This window comes from Rhinoraja longicauda, chromosome 33 (assembly GCF_053455715.1).
Source record: "Rhinoraja longicauda isolate Sanriku21f chromosome 33, sRhiLon1.1, whole genome shotgun sequence".
NCBI classification, from domain to species: domain Eukaryota; kingdom Metazoa; phylum Chordata; class Chondrichthyes; order Rajiformes; family Arhynchobatidae; genus Rhinoraja; species Rhinoraja longicauda.
In genome coordinates this window covers 15,575,698-15,594,716 of record NC_135985.1, presented here as the reverse complement: position 1 = coordinate 15,594,716, position 19,019 = coordinate 15,575,698, and the positions used below count along the sequence as shown (strand labels likewise).

The 19,019-nt window shown below is 41.7% G+C and overlaps 1 protein-coding gene across 1 annotated transcript in view; it reads right to left on the bottom strand.

Moving 5' to 3' along the window:
• rasgrf1 (Ras protein specific guanine nucleotide releasing factor 1) overlaps positions 1–19,019 on the bottom strand; it is a 66,337-nt gene that overhangs the window by 16,288 nt on the left and 31,030 nt on the right. Inside the window, exons 3-16 of the mRNA XM_078427505.1 lie at positions 15,442–15,589; positions 15,049–15,141; positions 14,404–14,657; positions 13,663–13,742; positions 11,465–11,658; positions 10,852–10,961; positions 9,458–9,576; positions 7,611–7,771; positions 6,572–6,592; positions 5,559–5,622; positions 3,756–3,892; positions 3,137–3,219; positions 1,121–1,369; positions 285–655 (exon numbers count right to left, since the gene is read on the bottom strand). Of these exons, the coding sequence (XP_078283631.1) occupies positions 285–655; positions 1,121–1,369; positions 3,137–3,219; positions 3,756–3,892; positions 5,559–5,622; positions 6,572–6,592; positions 7,611–7,771; positions 9,458–9,576; positions 10,852–10,961; positions 11,465–11,658; positions 13,663–13,742; positions 14,404–14,657; positions 15,049–15,141; positions 15,442–15,589 (2,084 nt within the window). The remainder of the gene's footprint in view (positions 1–284; positions 656–1,120; positions 1,370–3,136; positions 3,220–3,755; positions 3,893–5,558; positions 5,623–6,571; positions 6,593–7,610; positions 7,772–9,457; positions 9,577–10,851; positions 10,962–11,464; positions 11,659–13,662; positions 13,743–14,403; positions 14,658–15,048; positions 15,142–15,441; positions 15,590–19,019) is intronic.

Below are 19,019 nucleotides of genomic sequence, written 5' to 3'. Positions count from 1 at the left end.
AAAACCAACCCTTCCATCTTACACACCCTCTCACCATGCTGCATTTACGCATTGTCATTAAATAGGAGGGTAGTGTCTTCCCTTGAACTGTGCAGGCTGCAAGGTTCAGGGAGGAGCACTTTCAGATTCTCAAACATAATTAGGGGCAAGCAATAAGTGTTGGCCAAACCAACAGCAGCGACATCTTGAGAACCCTGACGCCATGACGTGAGTTGTAGAACCATTCTTTTCCTGACCATTTACCACTTAACTCTATTGGCTTTTGAAGTGTTCTAACAACTCACCTCCTTTACTGGGACCAGAATCTTCAGCTTTGTCTGATTTGGCTTCTTGCTCATCGGAGAGTTTGTTGGAATAGGTGCTGGACACGTACAGTTTGTTGATATCCAGGCTGGTCTTGCTGAAGGGGGATGGCGAGGAGTACATGCTTGCATAGCCATTGGATGAGCAGGTCATGGTGGCAAGGTCCAGGGCCTTACCCCCCGTGATAATGGGAATATTCAGGGAAAGCTTCCTCCTCCGAATTGGTGACGATGTCTTAGAAATAGAAAGGGGTGGCGGGGAGGAAAACTTCCGACTCGCTCGTGGGGATTTGGGGGGCTCCCTGTACAGAAGTTTATTATTTTGGCTGCTTGCAAGAAAGAGTTCAAGTGACCTACATTTGAGAGGAAATCTAGTGTTAATAGGATGGTTGATGTATAATTGCTCCATTTATTTAACCATAAGCATCATTACACGATTAGGGCAGACTGTGAAATCAAACACACTTTGCTGAGAGTTAGTCTCTTCATTATTATCCCTTTCAGGGTTATTGATGGTTATTGATTTTTATGTGTTTTTGGGAGAGAATGTTGGAAGGAATTATTGAATTAAATTGACAGTGTTGCAAATCTGCCTCGCCCAAAATTAATAGTGGAAATGCTCTCATTAGAACAAGAACTCAATGATTTCAATTCTGTAAATGATGTGAAGAATTTTGTATGAAGGTATTACTGACATCATTATTCATATGATTGGACTCATTCTTTCCACATGACATATGCTTGTGCACACATTTACACACACATGAACAGTAGGTTTAAATGTATCACACAAAAACAGGGACACAGAGAGACATCACCTTGCAGGTATCGCACTTATTGGCTTCTTGTAAATGGTGATGAGCTTGTCCAGTACCACTTCGGCTGTGGTGAAAACCCGATATGAATGCAGGAACGTGTTGAGGAAGTCTATACTTAAGAAGCGCAGGTCAGTCAGGCGCTCCAATAGACGCTCCACGGTTGCATAGCGAATCTGGAGAACTTTGCAGGAGTTAAGGGTTCTGCTGAACCTTATATTCACATCATCACAGTAAAGGCTGGTGTCAGACCTGCCAGTTACAATGAAAATAATGAGTATCATGATCAGGAAAGGGTGGACTGTCATTTGAAATGCAGATGATGTAGTTTCTGGTAAATTCCCAGATAATGTTTGGCAGATTTTTGTGCATACAGTACAGTATGTGATTTCAATAGATAGCAAGCTGAGATGGGTACTTAGAGTTAAGATGCAGATTGTAAATGGCAATTGATGCCAGATCAATTTTTAATTTTAAATCTGAGACTGATAGATAACCAACGTTGGTGGGATATGGGTGAAAGGTAGAATTTCTGCAGTTAAGATGTAATAGAACAATCACAATCTCATGAATTGGCTTAGCAGCTCAAGAGGATGCAAACACTCACCTTTCCTAATATTTCAAGTGGCAGAAAATTATAGCACCAAACTCATAGACCGAGGAGTTAGCACCCCCCTCTACCACTGGATCTTCGATTCCTGACCTATAGACTACAATCAGGGTAGATAGGCTACAAAACAACCTTGTTGGTAATTTTCAACACAGGTGCCCTGCAATCATTTGTCCTCAGCCTCTACTACACTCCCTAAAAACTCTCACAATTGTGTAGCCAAATTTTGCTCTAACTCCATTTACATGTTTGCCGATGACACCACCATAGTTGGCTAGATTTCAAACAATGGCAAAAATGGAGAACAAGAGGAGAAAGAGAGTTTAGTAACATGGTGTCAAGACAACGTCTCTCAATGTCAGAAAGATTGAGGTTAGTTGTTGATTTCAAGAAAACAATAACAAGCCCGAATCATCATCAATGGCACTGAAATGGATATGGTCAACAGCTTCAAGTTCCTAGTTGTACGAATCACCAACAATTTGTCCTGGACCAACTACATTGAAGCTACAGCCAAGAAATCACCGCAATGCCTCTGTATTCTTAGAAGACTAAGGAAGTTTGGCATGTCTCCAACATCTCTTATTAACTTCTATGGATGCACTGCAGATAACATCCTATTGGGATGCATCGCAACTTGGTTTTGAAACAGATTTGTGCAAGTTGGCATGAAATTGAAGAAAGTTGTAGATGTAGCCCAGTCCATCATACAAAGCAAACTCCATCTACACTTCACACTGCCTTGGGAAAGCAGCCAACAAAATCAAGGACCTTTTACACACCCTCTTCTCTCCTCTATCTGGCAGAAGATAAGAAACTTTGAAAGCACGTAACACCAGACTAAGGAACAGTTTCTTCCACGCTCTTATCTGACTACTGACCAGACCTTTCATAAGCTAAGGGTATAGTCTCAAACTCCCTGTAGCAGACGTACAGTATTTGACAGCTTCAGCCCCAATAACAAAAGCAGGTAGGAATTTTTTAGCCAGGATATTGTAGGAGAATGTCTATCTCACAGCAGATAGAAATGGAGCTGCATAACAGAGATAGGTCAAGAGTCTTTCTTTTCGTTGTTTGGGAGTGTTTTTTCGAATTAATTAATGGGATGTGAGGGTTCCTGGCAAAACTATCAATCATTATCCATCCCTAATTGCCATGAGAAGGTGAGTGCTTGGTAAGGCATATCAAAGGTAGTTAAGACTCATCCAGAATCTGTCATGGATTCAATACAATGGAGTCATGGGGCCATAATAGATAAGATGAACAGATTTCCTTCCCTGAACAGCATAATGTTTTTATGTTTGCAGATTTCTAGCCCAGGAACTTAGCCACTATGTGACCAAATTCTGATTGCATTAAACCCCATTGCTTCTGTGAGTTGAGTAGAGATGCAGTGAATTATCACTTACTTAATCATCTGTGGAACTGTGACTTTGGAGTTTTCTTCAAATGCATTCATCATCAGACCATTGCATCGAATATTATCTATGCACTGGAGAGAGAGAAATAATTTGGTATATAATAATGAAAAAACTGCAGACCTGATTTTCTTTTAAAACAGAACACCCCGCAAAGTTTTGAACAACTGGATGAAAAGTTGCTGACTTGAAATATTAATCTGTTTCTCCCTCCTTTGATGTTTCCTGACCCACTGAATATTTTCAGCAAGAATTGTATTCTCTAAGAACTGAAATTACTGTTGGAAAATTCCGAAACTATATATGGCTATACAACAATAATTAAAGACCTTTTAACACCGTAGAACACCTAAGATACTTCACAGGAGCACCAACAAACAGTTTGTTACCAACTACATGAGGAGATGCTAAAATTAAACTTTTGCCAATGAGGGAGAAAATTAGGAACCTTTTGAAGAAGAAAGGAGTGAGAATCAGAGCAAGAAGCAGAGAGAAAGCCCAAAGAAAAGGACAGGAGGAGTGAGATTAAATGAGGAGGCTCTTTCAACATTGGGATATGAACAATGGCCAAACAGTCTTTGCCTGCATGATTCTATGAGGATTCACTCACCTGGCTAATGTCACTTGTCCATGCAGCCTTCTCTTGCCGTGATGAGGCCACCAGAATCACAGTGAATGATGGAGTTTCTTTCGGTTCCACCACAAGTTTGAAATCAAGGTGTTCCATGTCTTGACCTACTCCTCGAGCTGGCAGATGTAAAAATATAAGATTCACAGGAACAGTGGCACACAAATTGGTTCTTTTCCCTCTCCCAACAACATGAACTTGCCCCGAATATCATAACATCCCTGACAAGCCTAACCGCAGCCGCCTAGTCCATGGCTTCAACTCCTTGATTGCGCCATTGCTTCCAGTTACGCATCATCCAATGAATTTCCCATCTTGCTCTCCCAAAGCAACAAGCACCAGATATGAATTATTACATCCTGGAATAGTGCCCAAACGGGGATTTAATGGAATTAAAGAAAATAGAATTCAGGAATTTTCTTGCATCTGACCTGGTGCCAGATGCACAGGCAGAAACGGAGTAAATATCCCTTGACCATGCCTCATACACATTCCTGTCCGCAGCCTCAGAAATAGAATCCCCAATATTCTGGCTTCAACTTCTACCCATATCTACTAGTTTAGGGCTTCTGGCCTTCCTGCCTTGGCTCAAATCCTAATTGAGACAGCCTGACCAATCTATCCCAAAGAGTTACTTACACACAGGTGCACCATTCACTGCTGCCCCCCCCCCCCCCCTCCCCTCTCCCCGCCATGCTGCACATGATCCTGATGTGGGAATACATTACTGTTCCTTCACCATCACTGGGTCTAGCCCTGGAACATCCTGCTCAACAGCACCATGGGAGCATGTTCACCAGAAGGACTGCAGTGGTCAAAATCAGGAAAACGTAACGTACAAGATCATGGAGGTGCAGTTGTTTTATGTATGTGCTGCCTGAGAAAGTCAGTTGTCAGTTGAGAAGCTTTCTTGGTCATAAGTGTCAAAGAGTCATAGAGTGATACATTGTGGAAACAGGCCTTTCAGCCCAACTTGCCCACACAGGCCAACATGTCCCAGCTACACTAGTCCCACCTGCCAGCATTTGGTCCATATCTCTCCAACCTATCCTATCCATGTCCCTGTCTAATTCCTTCTTAAATGTTGGGATGGTCCCTTCCTCAACTACCCCCTCCGGCAGCTTGTTCCATACATCCACCTCCATTTGTGTGAAAAAGTTACCCCTCAGATTCCTATTAAATCTTTTCTCCTTTCCCTTAAAACTATGTTTTCTGGTCCTCGATTCACCTACTCTGGGCAAGACTCTGTGCATCTACCCGATCTATTCTTCTCATGATCTTATACACCTCAAAAAGATCACCCCTCATCCTCCTACGCTCTAAGGAATAGAGTCCCAGCCTACTCCACCTCTACCTATAGCTCAGACCCTCTAGTCCTGGCAACATCCTCGTAAATCTTCTCTGTACCCTTTCCAGCTTGGTGGAAAGCATAAATTCAGCATCAACTTTAACCTTTAGTGCTGAGGCTCTTTTCCCCAGGGCCGTACCAAGGCAGAGTTCAGTGAGAACCCTTAGAACACAATGAGATTGAAGTCAGGCTCTAGTTCCAGGAGTTGACATATTGATTTAACCTGCCAATTTACAGAAGCAAATACGCACACAGACCTCTCACAGATACACACAAACACAAATTCATGTGCTGAGTCTTGTGTACAAGCCCAGTCTTCTGGTTCTGGTTGATTATGTCTCAGACATAAACACACACACTCACAGATTCACACTTACAGGTGCTCACTCCCATTCACACTTGCACGCAAACACTATACTGTCACTTTTTTTACATACTCTCATCTTCTGTAGTCTCTGGGTCCTCCAACAAGGTGCAGTCAATAAGTGAGAGAACACCATTCTGTAAAACAATTACAACCACTTGAAAAGGCAAACAAGATTTGACTTAAACATAAATTACTTTCTTTCTCACAGCTGAGTTAATCCCTGGATTGATACATATCATTAGTGAAATGGCCAGGCACTCGCTGGTGATAATTAACAGAAAGGTGTGAAATTACATTTTCATAATACTTTGAATAAAGGTAGTGTAAACTCAATGGTGAGGTCATGCAGGAGATGCAAGAAACAAGTGAACAGGAGGTTATATACATAAATAATTGAAGGTTCACCTCCCCATCGGCAATTGGTCTGGAGCAGAGTCACACACATGACTCGGTGCAGCTGGTTGTTGGCTGATAAAGGGGAGCACTAAAGATGCTGTAGTTGGATGCGTATCAATGAGAAAGAAGGGGAGGGAGTGAAAACTGATTTGTTAGCAGTGGCTGCTTCAGAGGACATGAGGTTGGCCTGGATTCTGCTTTCCATGGTCTGTTGTCCACCCTGGTACAGACAGAACATTATGTACCACACACTGTCCTTTACCTGCAGCTTCCTGCTCGGTGCTCTCTGCACTTGAGCTCGTTGGTGGCACAGTGTGGGTGGATGTACTGCACTCCCTCAGGCACTGAGGGGGGGGGGGAGAAGCTGGACATACCTCGGTTTTTTTCCAGAGAGATCCCCAACGCGGGGGCGTTAACATAGGCTCGAGTGCCAGTGATAATCCCCTCAGTGGTCCCCAGAGAGGTGGTAGTTTTCATAAATTAACAGAGATTCTGGGTCAGGGCCAAGGAGTTCCAACCTGTGAGGTCACTGGTAAAAGCAATGGGGAGATCCCTGAATGGAACCCCTGTATATTCTGCACTGTACAAATGATGGGAGGTTTAACCTGAACCTAAAGCCCCAGCCTTTCACTTCCCACTGGCACTGAGGGACAGTCAAATTCCCTGAGCAGCTTCTGGTATACTCACTCGTTTACTGTCAAACAGCATCTGAAAAACAAAACCAACCACAGTGATTATCACATGGGGGGATGAGGAAGCAGATAAATGTCTGAGTGGGTGGGAGAATGGTCTATATTTGTGACATTAAATTATATTGAGGGACAACGCAAGAGGAGGTGGCCATTTATTCCCTCAAGCCCATTTGACCTTACTGTAAATTTTGAGTGATGTGTGATCTAATTCCATTAATGTGGCCTTTAATTCTTCCCTTAATTCCATTGTTTATCAAATTAAAAATTACCATCCTAAAACTGAATCTCAACTGCAGATTTATGACCAGATTATCAAATCTCCTCCAGCATTTGGGCATGGATGGATTCCCAGCCTGATATCCAGCCTCTCAGGTTAAGCCTGCTTCCAATGTTCAGACTTTGATACTCAGGTGAGGAATTCCTCAAAATCACATTTGAACCGCTAGCATAAGATATTGCCAAAAACACATTTCACCTTGTCACTGGCTACACCATTCGGAATAATTTTTCCATGATCATGTTCTCGGGGAGGATATTTATGCATGTGAGTCCAAGGAAGAAAGACTTCACCTTATGTGGGGGAGTGATGAGTTGCTGGAATTGTTCTTCTGAGAGTCAAGAAAATGGAGGGAAAATTCAACAGAGGTCTTCATAAAGCACATGGAGTTTTGATAGAGTCAGTGAGGAGAAGCTGCTTCCACAGAAGGCTGGTAACCAGAGGGAAGTTGAGGGATTTTTACACAGCATTTTTCTGGAACATGCTATTTTAAAGTGAACAATAACCGGTGATCGATAGCTACTTTCGAAGGGGAAATTTGACGAAAGGGGATATTTGCAGAACCTTTGGGAAAAAGAGGCATTGAAATGAGAACTCTTTCAAAAATCTAGCACATTGATGGATGGGCGGCGAAAATACATTTCTTTTCTGTGTACATCACTTATTTCAGTGCTAATGCTGCAGCATTTCTGCTCTTATATTACATTTTGAGATGAAAGAACACACAGATCAATGAAAGTAAGCATTGGTCACCTACTTTGGTTAGATGGAGTTTCCCACCCGATCCTCGGGTACAAACTATCAGGTGTTTGGAGAACAGAAAACATTGCTTCTCTCCCTCCTTTTTCAGTGAGAGCGATCCCAACCGACCACGGGTAATCTTCCCTTTCTCAGTCATTGGTACTTGGATAAGCGATCCTGGGTTAGAGAGAGTATCAGCTGGTTACAGGTGGACCGTAAGATAAGCATATCACTCTCAACAGAATAGCATGCGAGCCGCCAACTCAGCAAAACTGCAGTGGGTGTGTATTGAGCATGATGCAATGCCAGTTATGATAATAGATTAGTCATCTAGCAAATGAGTTTGAAGGCAAACTCAGTTCATTAAATAATTCCAGTTGATTAAGTATAATTAGTCACAATACCACTGAATTCTTGTGACCCATCTCATGTACATTAGGGAAGGAAAATTGCCATCTTAGCTGCTCCGAGTCTTCGAACTGCCTTCCAAAGTGTATGTAAATAAATTGCTAAAGTTCCACTTGCAAGCTGCTGAAGGTATGGCACAATAGATAATGGTCGTCCATGTGACTCGTTGTGTCACCGAAAACTTTGTTCGCTTATAGTCCACTCCATTGGGAAGGATCAATCCACAGGATTTCTTTGTAGGAAAATAACTGCAGATGCTGGTACAAATCAAAGGTATCACAAAATGCTAATGTAACTCAGCAGGTCAGGCAGCATCTCAGAAGAGAAGGAATGGGTGATGTTTTGGTTTGAGACCCTTCTTCAGACTGATCTTCAGTCTGAAGAAGGGTCTCGACCCGAAATGTCATCCATTCCTTCTCTCCTGAGATGCTGCCTGACCTGCTGAGTTACTCTAGCATTTTGTGATACACAGGGTTTCTTTGCTCGTCAAGGATGCCTGCCACCCTGGCCATTCCCTGTTCTTTCTTCTCCTTCTGGGAGAAGATATAGGAGCTTGAAAGCCTGGATGTACAAACTTAAAAACAGCTCCTTCCCCACTGTTATCTGACTCCTGAACCAATCATCTCTTTCACATCCATTTCTCAGACGTACTCTTCCTCTTAACTCTACTCCAGTCGTTAATTCCGTTATTGTACCTTATATGATTTTTTTACACTTCTTCGGATTGCAATACGATCTTGCACCATTCTGCTGTTTTGCACCCCTCATTGTATTTATTGCTATATCTATCATTACAGTATGTATATTATTTACTCTCTGAGCTTCATATAAACAAGGAATTTGTTTCCTTGTAAGAATAAGAAACTATCCAAATTGGTTCTTTACATCCATACACGAATGTAGGTGGGTTTTCAGTTTAACTTTTCACTCCAAGAATATCAAACTTAGTGATGCATCCCAGAGTCGGATGCAAAATCTTATTGAAGGAGTGTAAGACTTTAAACCTAGGTTGCCTTTGAAGAAGAGCAGCACAGATCCCCTCAGTGTCTCAGTCAGTTTCCCTCCCAACCATCATTAATCAGTTTATGTAACTACACCACGGGTATTTTCTTGGGTCGTGGCAACTCATCACAGGGATTTCACTAGCTGCAAGGTGGTAAATTCATCTAATTGCAAATATCTTCAGGCGGCACAGCCTAAAATCAGCTTATCAAATGATCCTGACAGTCTACTTGCCAATGAAAATACAAGTGAATGGCAAAGGATTAATTTAATTCATAATGTTTCAATGGCCAATCCATCTAAACTGAATCAATCCAGCGCACTGAACCAAAGGTATTTGGGCCTCACTCTAAAATATAATACTAGACCAGTGATCATGCATGTCATTGAAACAGACTGAGCGGTATGCCATGTGCTCTCAGTGCAGTCCTGAACAATACGATCTCCCATTACCTTGCCGTACAAATGTCTGGCTGGTGTCCAAGAGAATCTCACAGCCCTCCACAATCAACCGCTCGATAGCCAAGTTCTTGCGAATGTTTTCTGTTTCACTCACTTCATCGTGCATTATCCTGTGACAAACACAAACAGTGTTAGTTTCACATTGCCTTGCACACGGACAACACAGCTTTACGGCAGGACAATGGAAGAACTGTGTCAATCTTTGTTCAGTGGATCCAAGTTCTCTCATGGTCCGCGATGTGGGTGAGTGCAGCACTTCTAAACCAGGAGGGGGAAAAAAACCCGGGTATTCCGCACTGTGAACTTTTTCCACCAACCCACACTGATATGCTTATGGAAGGAGACTGGTCTCAGTTTCAATAGTTCATTCGTGGAATAGATTTTCAACACTCCCTGTGTCATCAGTGAGATGCCAGAGCAAGGTAATCAGAACTAGAAAACAATTAACTCCAGAAGAAAGGGAACGGAGAAGGAGAGGAGAATAAGTGGATAAAATTGGAAGAGATAAAATTGGAAAAGATAAACTTGAAGAAATAGTTTCAAATACCAAAACACTATTTTAATTTACAAAGACAGATTGGAGGATGTAATAGCTGAATGTGAGCTGACATTAGTTTTCAAAGGAGGATTGTTGCCCTGTAATCTTGGAAAAAGTTGAAGAAACTTTGATGCTTAATTCACCCACAGTCTTCAAATGCTGCCAAGATCAGTGTGAGGAATGTTCCATCCACTGAATCTCTCCCCCCCCCCCCCCCCCCCCCCCACCTCCTTCCACACTCAGGACCTTCTGTGAGGATCATCTGTGTTCCATTACAGAAATGGAGTTTAAGAGAAAACTACTAACTTTTTCTGAAGTTTTTAATTGCCAAGGTAAAGAGAACCACCAAACCAGTAGTCAAATTGTGAGGGGAAAAAACTGCATATGCTGGATATCTAATATAAACACAGAAAATGCTGGAAATATTTTGCAGATCTGGCTGCATCATGAATAAAACAGAAATAATATTTTCAGGTTTAAACATGTTTTCAACATTGTCTGTGTTTATGTCAGATCAGATCCACACAATCGATCCATGTTCATTCTGCCCACATGAAAAATGGCATCCCCAAACCATTGATTTGTGATATATCCTATTCTCACTTCCTCTTCTCATCTTTCTGTGTCTCAATCTGTAAATCTTGGCCCTTGTAAGCAGAATCCCACTTAAAACTGTGCAAATTTGCTGCTCCAGGAACAGGCATCAATACAACACCATGCTTGAAATCGCAAAACAATCCGATCAGCATTGGATTAGAAAAGTTAGGAATTTATGGTTCATTCTTGGAGAAGCGTAGAAAGTGTTTCAAGCTCATGCCAGAGATGGCCATTGGATGGCGTTACTCACCGTGAGAGTTCCTCCAGCTTTGACTTTGCATACTCCAGACTCTTCCTCTCCACATGCTCGTGAGGTGTGTGAGCCAACAACTCATGGAGAGTCAGGATGTATCTGGGGATCTAAGGAGCCAAAGTCAAAAAAAGCAAATTACAAACAAGTAGATCTTCTGTTTGCAGGCTGCTTTTTATAGGATGCCGAACAGACTTTGTTGTTTTGTGCAAAAGACTACAGAAATAAAATGGATAATTGACGATAATGTAAAATGGATAATATTGAATCAGTTGCCTGACTAGACATTACTGGAAAATTAAATGAGCTGTAAAAGTGTCTACCAAGTCCCCATTGCTCATTCTGTGTTCCTCTACTTCCCAACTAATATCACCCTCTCATTTTTCATTTGCACATGTTGTAGGTATTCTCTACTTTCTCCACATTCTATACACAATCTTCAGTTGGATAATCCAATGATCACACGGAATGTGGGATCTGACACAAGAACGACATTGTGTTATTGAAAAAGTTGAGGAATTCTCTATTTATAAAGGTGACATAATTGGTCCTGGACTTTATCCCATCAGCTGCAACATGCACCCAACCCCTCCCCCATGCTCTGCTGTTTCACCTGAAACATTGGATAGGTCAGGAATGTCTCCAGTGTCCTCTCTTCACAATCCGGCTTTGCTTCATATTGTTTCAGAAGTTTGTCAAAGTCCCTGTTTTGCTTGCAGCTGGCCAAGATCTGTAGACTATACTGGTGGTTCCTTACAAACTCCTGATAGATGTTCAGCATTGGAAGGAGAATGTCGAACAGGTCAGCTGTGGGATGGTTCAGAATACACATGGTCAAAAGCTTGGTGTAGTCACCACCTCTAAACATTTCTGCAAGACTACACACGGACTGGCAGTGGAAAGTCAAACCTTACATTATGACTTGGCACACAGATGGGAAGATTCATTCATTGTGTGGATAAAGAAAGTGTTGCCTTTCATGAGCTGCAAATGATCCTGGCAGCCTGTGAAGAGCTTTAGGAAATCAATCACTGCTGCAAACACACAGGCAATATGCACTGCATGTTCCCACAAATAAAATTAAATGAAGGCCAATAATCTGTTTTGGTAAGATTGATTGGGGACAATTCATGGAGAAACCCTTTGCATTTCTTCTGGCTTGCACCCACCCTAGAAGGCAAGCTGGGACTCAATTTAACATTTTATCTGGAAAGACAAAAGCTTTAACTGGCAGGGAAATGCTGACTTTTATTCAACCAAAAGTCTGTAGTCTCCTTTTGCTCTGGTATTTTATTTCATTCACATTTTAAACTATAATGTTTTATTCTTAATGTTTTAATGTTTTTATGTTTTATTCTTAATTGTTTACTGTATGTCGTGTTGTTACTTGCGAGCGGAGCACCAAGGCAAATTCTTTGTATGTGTACATACTTGGCCAATAAACTTATTCAATTGAATTCTATTCAATTCAATCATCAGTCAGTAGCCAATAATTCGAAATTATAACTGCCATGTAGTTATATAGTGTAAGAACATTACTTCCTTTTGTCACCACCTGTGATTTGTTTTGGTGAATTTGTTTCCCTTGTTTGCAAAATCTCAGTTAGTTGAAACTACATCCCAGACCTAAAGCATTATTTGTTTCTCTTTCCACGGATGCGCCTGACCTGCTGAGATTTTCCAGCATTGTCTGATTTTAATTGAAATGACGGCAGTAATATGGTGATCTTAAAGGTCCGACCGTTCTCTAAATGTACCCACTTTTATTGAATACCCTGTATTGCACATGTATCCCAATAACTGTTGGTAACATCCCAGGGATTTACATTTACACATCCTTTCTATACTTGGTGCCTAAATCTGAAAAACAGCATTTCCAATGTGGCTTAATATGGTAAACACTCAATGTTACCTCTTCACATTTGCATTATCTTTTCCTTGATACTAAAACAAAGATGGTAGATATTTTTATTTGTGGGCTTTTTACACAATGATACCTTTGGACTCTTGTGTGAACATTGAACAACATTTAAAATTGTACTTTCTTCCTCTGCACTTAGATTTAAAGTCTTTTAATTGACATTTGCCAAAATTGTAGATTAATCGAATTCCAAAAATAATCTGAATTGCTTTATATGTAATAAATGGGAGAAGGCCCAATTTAACATTTTATGGAATTCTACTAACTGGACCTTTTCTGTTGTAAAAACATTCTGTTAAGTGGATTCTTCTTTTTTTTTAGACAATAGACAATAGACAATAGGTGCAGGAGTAGGCCATTCAGCCCTTCGAGCCAGCACCGCCATTCAATGCGATCATGGCTGATCACTCTCAAATGACTGTAGATGTTGAAATCTGCAAAAAAAAAGCAGACTGCTGGAGGTACTCAGCTGGTCAAGCAGCATCTGTGTGAGGAAAGGAATCCTGATGTAGGGTCTCGAACAGAAACTTTGACAATTCCTTTGCCCCACAGATGCTGCTTGACCTGCTGAGTTTTCTGCCAGCTCGTCTTTTGCTCTTTGATTTTATACTGACAGTCAGCCTTTTCACCAATTGATCACATTCCTTTTAAACAACCAGATCTTTCACTCTGGATGAGGAATTAAACTAGAGGAGCAACTGAACTCTGATTGAACTGTGCTTTGTTTACTTCACAAGAAGCTAATCCTGTTCTGTTAAGGAGGCATAGCTCCATCTTAAGAGCAGAACATATTGCGGATTGAACACTATAATTTTCACATCTGCACAAAGGAACCCAACACCTGAGTTACCAGTGGGGATCCTCATGATATAAGTACTCACAATACCTACCTAATACTAGTGTCGGCCAGCTGGAGACTCGAGCTTTTAGTCCCTGGTAAAATATTTGGTGCAAAAACATAATTGTTTCACTGGAAAAGAGAACAAGATAAGTATAAAGAAAGAGAATGGAATGTGTATTTACAGACCTTCTCTCTGTAGTCATCCAGCATTTATTCATTTCTTTCATCAATATGATCGTAATTTTGCATAATATCTCAAATCCCTCTAATTGGTTATATAATAAAATCAGGGAACTAAACCCACATTTCTCAATCCTCAAGCTTGGTAAAATCCTGCTAATCATTTCTGATCACATCCTTCCAAGTTATAGACAACTCAATGGTGATAGGTATGTATGAAATTCTAAAAATGACTTTTTTTTGGAAATCTTTCACAGTGGAAGGTTGCATTTGCTCTTCACAGTTTAGGAACCTGGTGGAAAGCTGGAACCAGTCATGAAGCTTTGGTGTAACTAACTGTCTTTCAGAGCCTTTTCAGGGGGAATATTGCAGTGAATCCAGAGTCGCATACAGGTCACAATGGGTAAAGGTCAAAGGTTTCCTTCCCTGAACATTAGTGATCCAAATGAGTTTTTATCATAATCCACCTGGCCATCAATACAATAATTCCAGATTTATTTCATTACCTAAATTTAAATTACCCGCCTGCCAGCATGGGATAGGAACTCAACCTCATGATTGCTGGTCCAGCATCCTAATTACTATGTTATTAGAGTCTCTTGCTGGATACCTGTTTAGGAATATGCTGCTAACATCATCATGGGTGATCGGAGGCTTCTTGGAGCTGGCTGCCATGCGGAGTGGTCGGAGGAAGCAGTTCACAAGGATATGGAGCTGCTGGACATACTCAGCCTCAGCCTCCAACATACTGAACACAACCTGGTTCCTCTTCCTCATGCTCTCAGCATGTGGGGAGCGGATGTAGTCCTGAATAATGGTCTTCCACTTCCTTCTGCACAGCCATCCTCGCAGGAAGCTTTGGACCTATTGGATACAGCAATGACTTTAACTTGGAGGGTAGGTGCCAGAGTTAAGAATTTACAGGTGAAACCAAAGTTGACCAGACAATCAACAGCAAGGAAGAAAGTTACATATCAATGAACTCCTTAGAAGGGCTGGAAAGTGACAAATGGAATCCAGTTTGGAAATGTGTGAAGCAATATATATTGTGGAGGGCAAACAAGGCAAGAAAATGTGTAATAAATAGGGGACACCTGAGGAGCAAAGAAATCTTGGAGCTTATGTCTACAGATCCCTGAAGGTCAGGCAGATTATGTGGTTAAGAAGAATATGTTATGTGGGATGGAGTAGCAATAAAATAAAAAATGTCTTGCTGCAGGATACCTCAGTGTATCTGAGTGTATATCTGTCTTACCTTCTTGATTTTCCTTATATCAACATCTTCATCGTTCTGCGTCACTGGCTGGGTTAGTTGGATGCGGTCATTGTTTTTGAGCAGTGAAGCAATCTGTTTAAAAAAATGAGAAAGAAAGCAAAGTGAATTCAATGACCTGATCCATTACTACTGGAGGCACTCAGCCATGGGCTCACAAACACGAGTCACAAGTATTTCCATACAATATTCCCAGTGACACAGCTTCCAACAGGATTCTCTGCAGTGTAATTGGGAGTGAAATAATTCCCGAATTCAGTAAGAATCGCACCTTCTCCACTTCTACCCTTTTCCTTGATTTGTAACCCAGAATAATCCTCCAGAGGTGACATCCCTCATGCCAGTCAGCACAACCCAGTCTTCATCGTTTCCTACCTCAGCCTTCAGTCGCTCAACTTCAATCTCTTGATCCTCAATTTGCTGCCGCAATCGTTTTGCGACTGTTTTCTCAGTCTCTACAATCTGCAGAAGGTGGAGGTATTTCTGCATCAGGGACTCGTGTTCTGTTGCAAGGTTCCTGTAACTGTTCAAAAATGCAATTGTGAACAAATGGAATGTAGGGAAAGGCAAAGAGATTTTTGGATGAGATGACTATTGTCCATTGATAAGGTGTACCTGATCCTCACATAACAGAATTATTGACTAATCCCAGCAGTCAGTCTCTCTCTGTAAGCCCAGATCTCAACTTCAGCCTGTAAAATTCCAGTGATGGTGAATCAGAAGTTAGTGCTGATGGAGCAAACTATCATCAAATAGTAGAAAAATGAGTTAAATCTTCTTAAAGGAACTAGAATTGAGATACTTATTTCCAATGCAAGACCAGTAATTATGCCTGCTGCCCACTAATTCTTCCTGGCACGCAGGGATCTCATCAGAAACATGAGGTCTCCACCAAAGGTTGACAGCATCACTAAATGCAAGATGCTGTTCCTGGCACTGCATTGGGCCATTGGAAAGGGTCTAGTTTATATTTGCTGCCCATACCAGGTTGTCACAGGTCTGCAGAGAGTGATGCAGTGAATCTATCCCAGGCACGGACCTCCTCACCATCAAACGCAACTACATGAGGTAGGAGGTACAGAAACCTGAGGTCGCACACTACCAGGTTCAGGAACAGATATTTTCCTACAATTGACAACTTTTCGAACTTACCCAAACCCTAATCCTACCTCGGCAACAGAGCACTATGGACCACTCTTCGACAGCCATCAACTTTTTAAATCTTATTGTGTTTTTGCACTCATGTACTTCCTTTTGCACAAAAATGCTGGAGTAACTCAGCAGGTCAGGCAGCATCTCCTGAGAAGCTGCCTGACCTGCTGAGTTACTCCAGCATTTTGTGATACCTTCGAAACCTCCAGCATTTTGTGATACCTTCGATTTGTACCAGCATCTGCAGTTATTTTCCTACACTACTTCCTTTTGCACAGTCTTTTCTTTTTCAAGGAATTAGGTCCAGTTAATCACCGTTAATAATTTAAGAATACATATTGAAATAGCAGCATGGGATTTTTCACAGGCATTTGAAAGGGCAGATAATATGTCAAAATAATGGTACCTTCCCAGTTGCACACTGGAAAATCAGCCTAGAGTTCTATATATGAACATGGAGCATGAGCATGCAATCTTCACCTCAGAAGCAAGGGTGGAGCCCACTATTATGAGGAATAGAATAGGTTATTTGGGTCTGTGTCTGCTCAACCATTCAAGGATTGTAGATTCAAGGATGTTAAGATTCAATAGACTCGGGGAAATATTGAAAATGGGGATAGGGCAGGAAAGTGCAGGATACACAGGATCAACTGTCATTTTGTTGAATGGTAGAACAGACTTAATGGATGAATGGCCTCCTCCTGCTCCAGCTCTTAGCATTCCAGTTATGGTTGCAGCGCTAATTCACCCAGGGCACCAGGTTTCTTGAGGCTGAGAAACACCTGGGTCCATTAAGTTATTTTTGGGCATTGGATCTAACAGCACAAAATAAACAGTTGAAATCTTTTGCCCCAAGTACTTCATTGAAATCTTTTCAATCCTTGCTTCAATTGTTCAACGTCAAACACAGTCTCTTTATAAACATAACAAAATGTCACAAAAAATCACACTCCAGCCGTGTAAGGATCTGAATAGTTTAGTCAGCAAGGCTCTTGACTTGCTTATGAAACCATGGCAGGCCCACTGTCAGGGCCTGTCCTTGATGGCCTTTGGTTACTATGGTTACTAAAAGCCTTTCTGGACTTTGTTTGTCACAATAATTGGCCACTCAGGCAAATAAAGTACATTCCAGAAGAAGATCGTGACACTGACCTTAAGGAATAAATTTTACCCTGTATATCAATCAAACCTCCATCTCACTTGCAAACCTTCATCCTTACTGTGTGTCACGTGATTACAGAAACATGTTGAAAAAGTAACCACAATTCAAATGACTTTTTAAAAAAGAACTCTGTTTTGGAGTTGTGGGCATTGCCGTCTTTCTTCAGCTTGCTTGGCCAGTTCAGTTAAACATAGAAAATAGGTGCAGGAGTAGGCCATTCGGCCCTTAAAAGTCGATCACGCTGGTGTGATCATTTATATGAGGCACACATAGGCTCAGAACCACATAAAGATAACAGCTTTCTTTCCACTCTGACTGGGAGAGTTATTGGAAGGGTAGCCGTGGGGCTTACAGCGAGACCCACAGGAGAGGAGGAGGAAGAAAATAATAAAGACATTTTTTTGAGAATCAGCAAGAGCAATCCGACAGGTGGTAAGATGACTGCAGCATATGGACCGTTAAAGTGCCTATACTGCCTGTATGTGGTTTATAATGAGCACATTTAATATTTGTGTGGATTTTATTGCTAGCCTGAGAGGATCTCAAAATGTAGCCATCGGGTGTAAATTATATGAGAGGGTGAGGATGGCAGTGTTGTAATGAGGTGATGTGTTGCTCTACACATTTATGCCTAGTTGTTCGTACCCTGCCTGGAAGGTAGTTGTTGGCCTCAAACAGCCTGGGAACCGCTATATGAGAAAAACCCAAAGTTCATCTTATTCTCGTTTATCAGCCGAGATGGACACTCTTCCAACGAACTAGCATGGGAACAATGGGCTGAATGGCCGCCTTTCTTGAATCATTTTACTTTTCTATCTTGGTTGTTATATGATGCTACATAAATGTCCTCTTATTAAAGGGGTCAATGTCTATCTCTGGCTAGACTGCTTTTCCTGAAAGGAAACAGTTTTAAAATAACCTAAAGGGAAATAGTTATACAAAGCAAAAACTTGCTGGGCACAAGGTGTTCTGCAGGGATTATTTGGTAGTTTCTTTTGAGAGTTTGTACAGACATGATGGACTGTATAATCTCCCTCTGTTAGCTAATCTACGCTGAGAGTGACTTGATGCAACAATAATCGGGCGGCACGGTAGCGCAGCGGTAGAGTTGCTGCTTTACAGCGAATGCAGCGCCGGAGACTCAGGTTCGATCCTGACTACGGGTGCTGCACTGTAAGGAGTTTGTACGTTCTCCCCGTGACCTGCGTGGGTTTCCTCCGAGATCTTCGGTTTCCTCCCACACTCCAAAGACGTACAGGTATGTAGGTTAATTGGCTGGGTAAATGTAAAAATTGTCCCTAGTGGGTGTAGGATAGTGTTAGTGTACGGGGATCGTTGGGCGGCACGGACTTGGTGGGCCGAAAAGGCCTGTTTCCGGCTGTATATATATGATATGATATGATAATGGAGTAGTTGGGTAATCACACAGTGATCAATCCCTATTGTTGGCTGCAACAAATCCAGACAATATGCGAGGAGGCTCAGTAGTGCTGGACAATGGAAAACAAAACTCACTGATTTGTAGTATGCAGAGAACATTCACGCAGGTGTTGCCAGGACTTGAGGGACTGCATATTGGGAATGGTAGGACAAGCTAGACTTCATTCCTTGGAGTGCAGAAGGCTGAGGGGTGATCTTA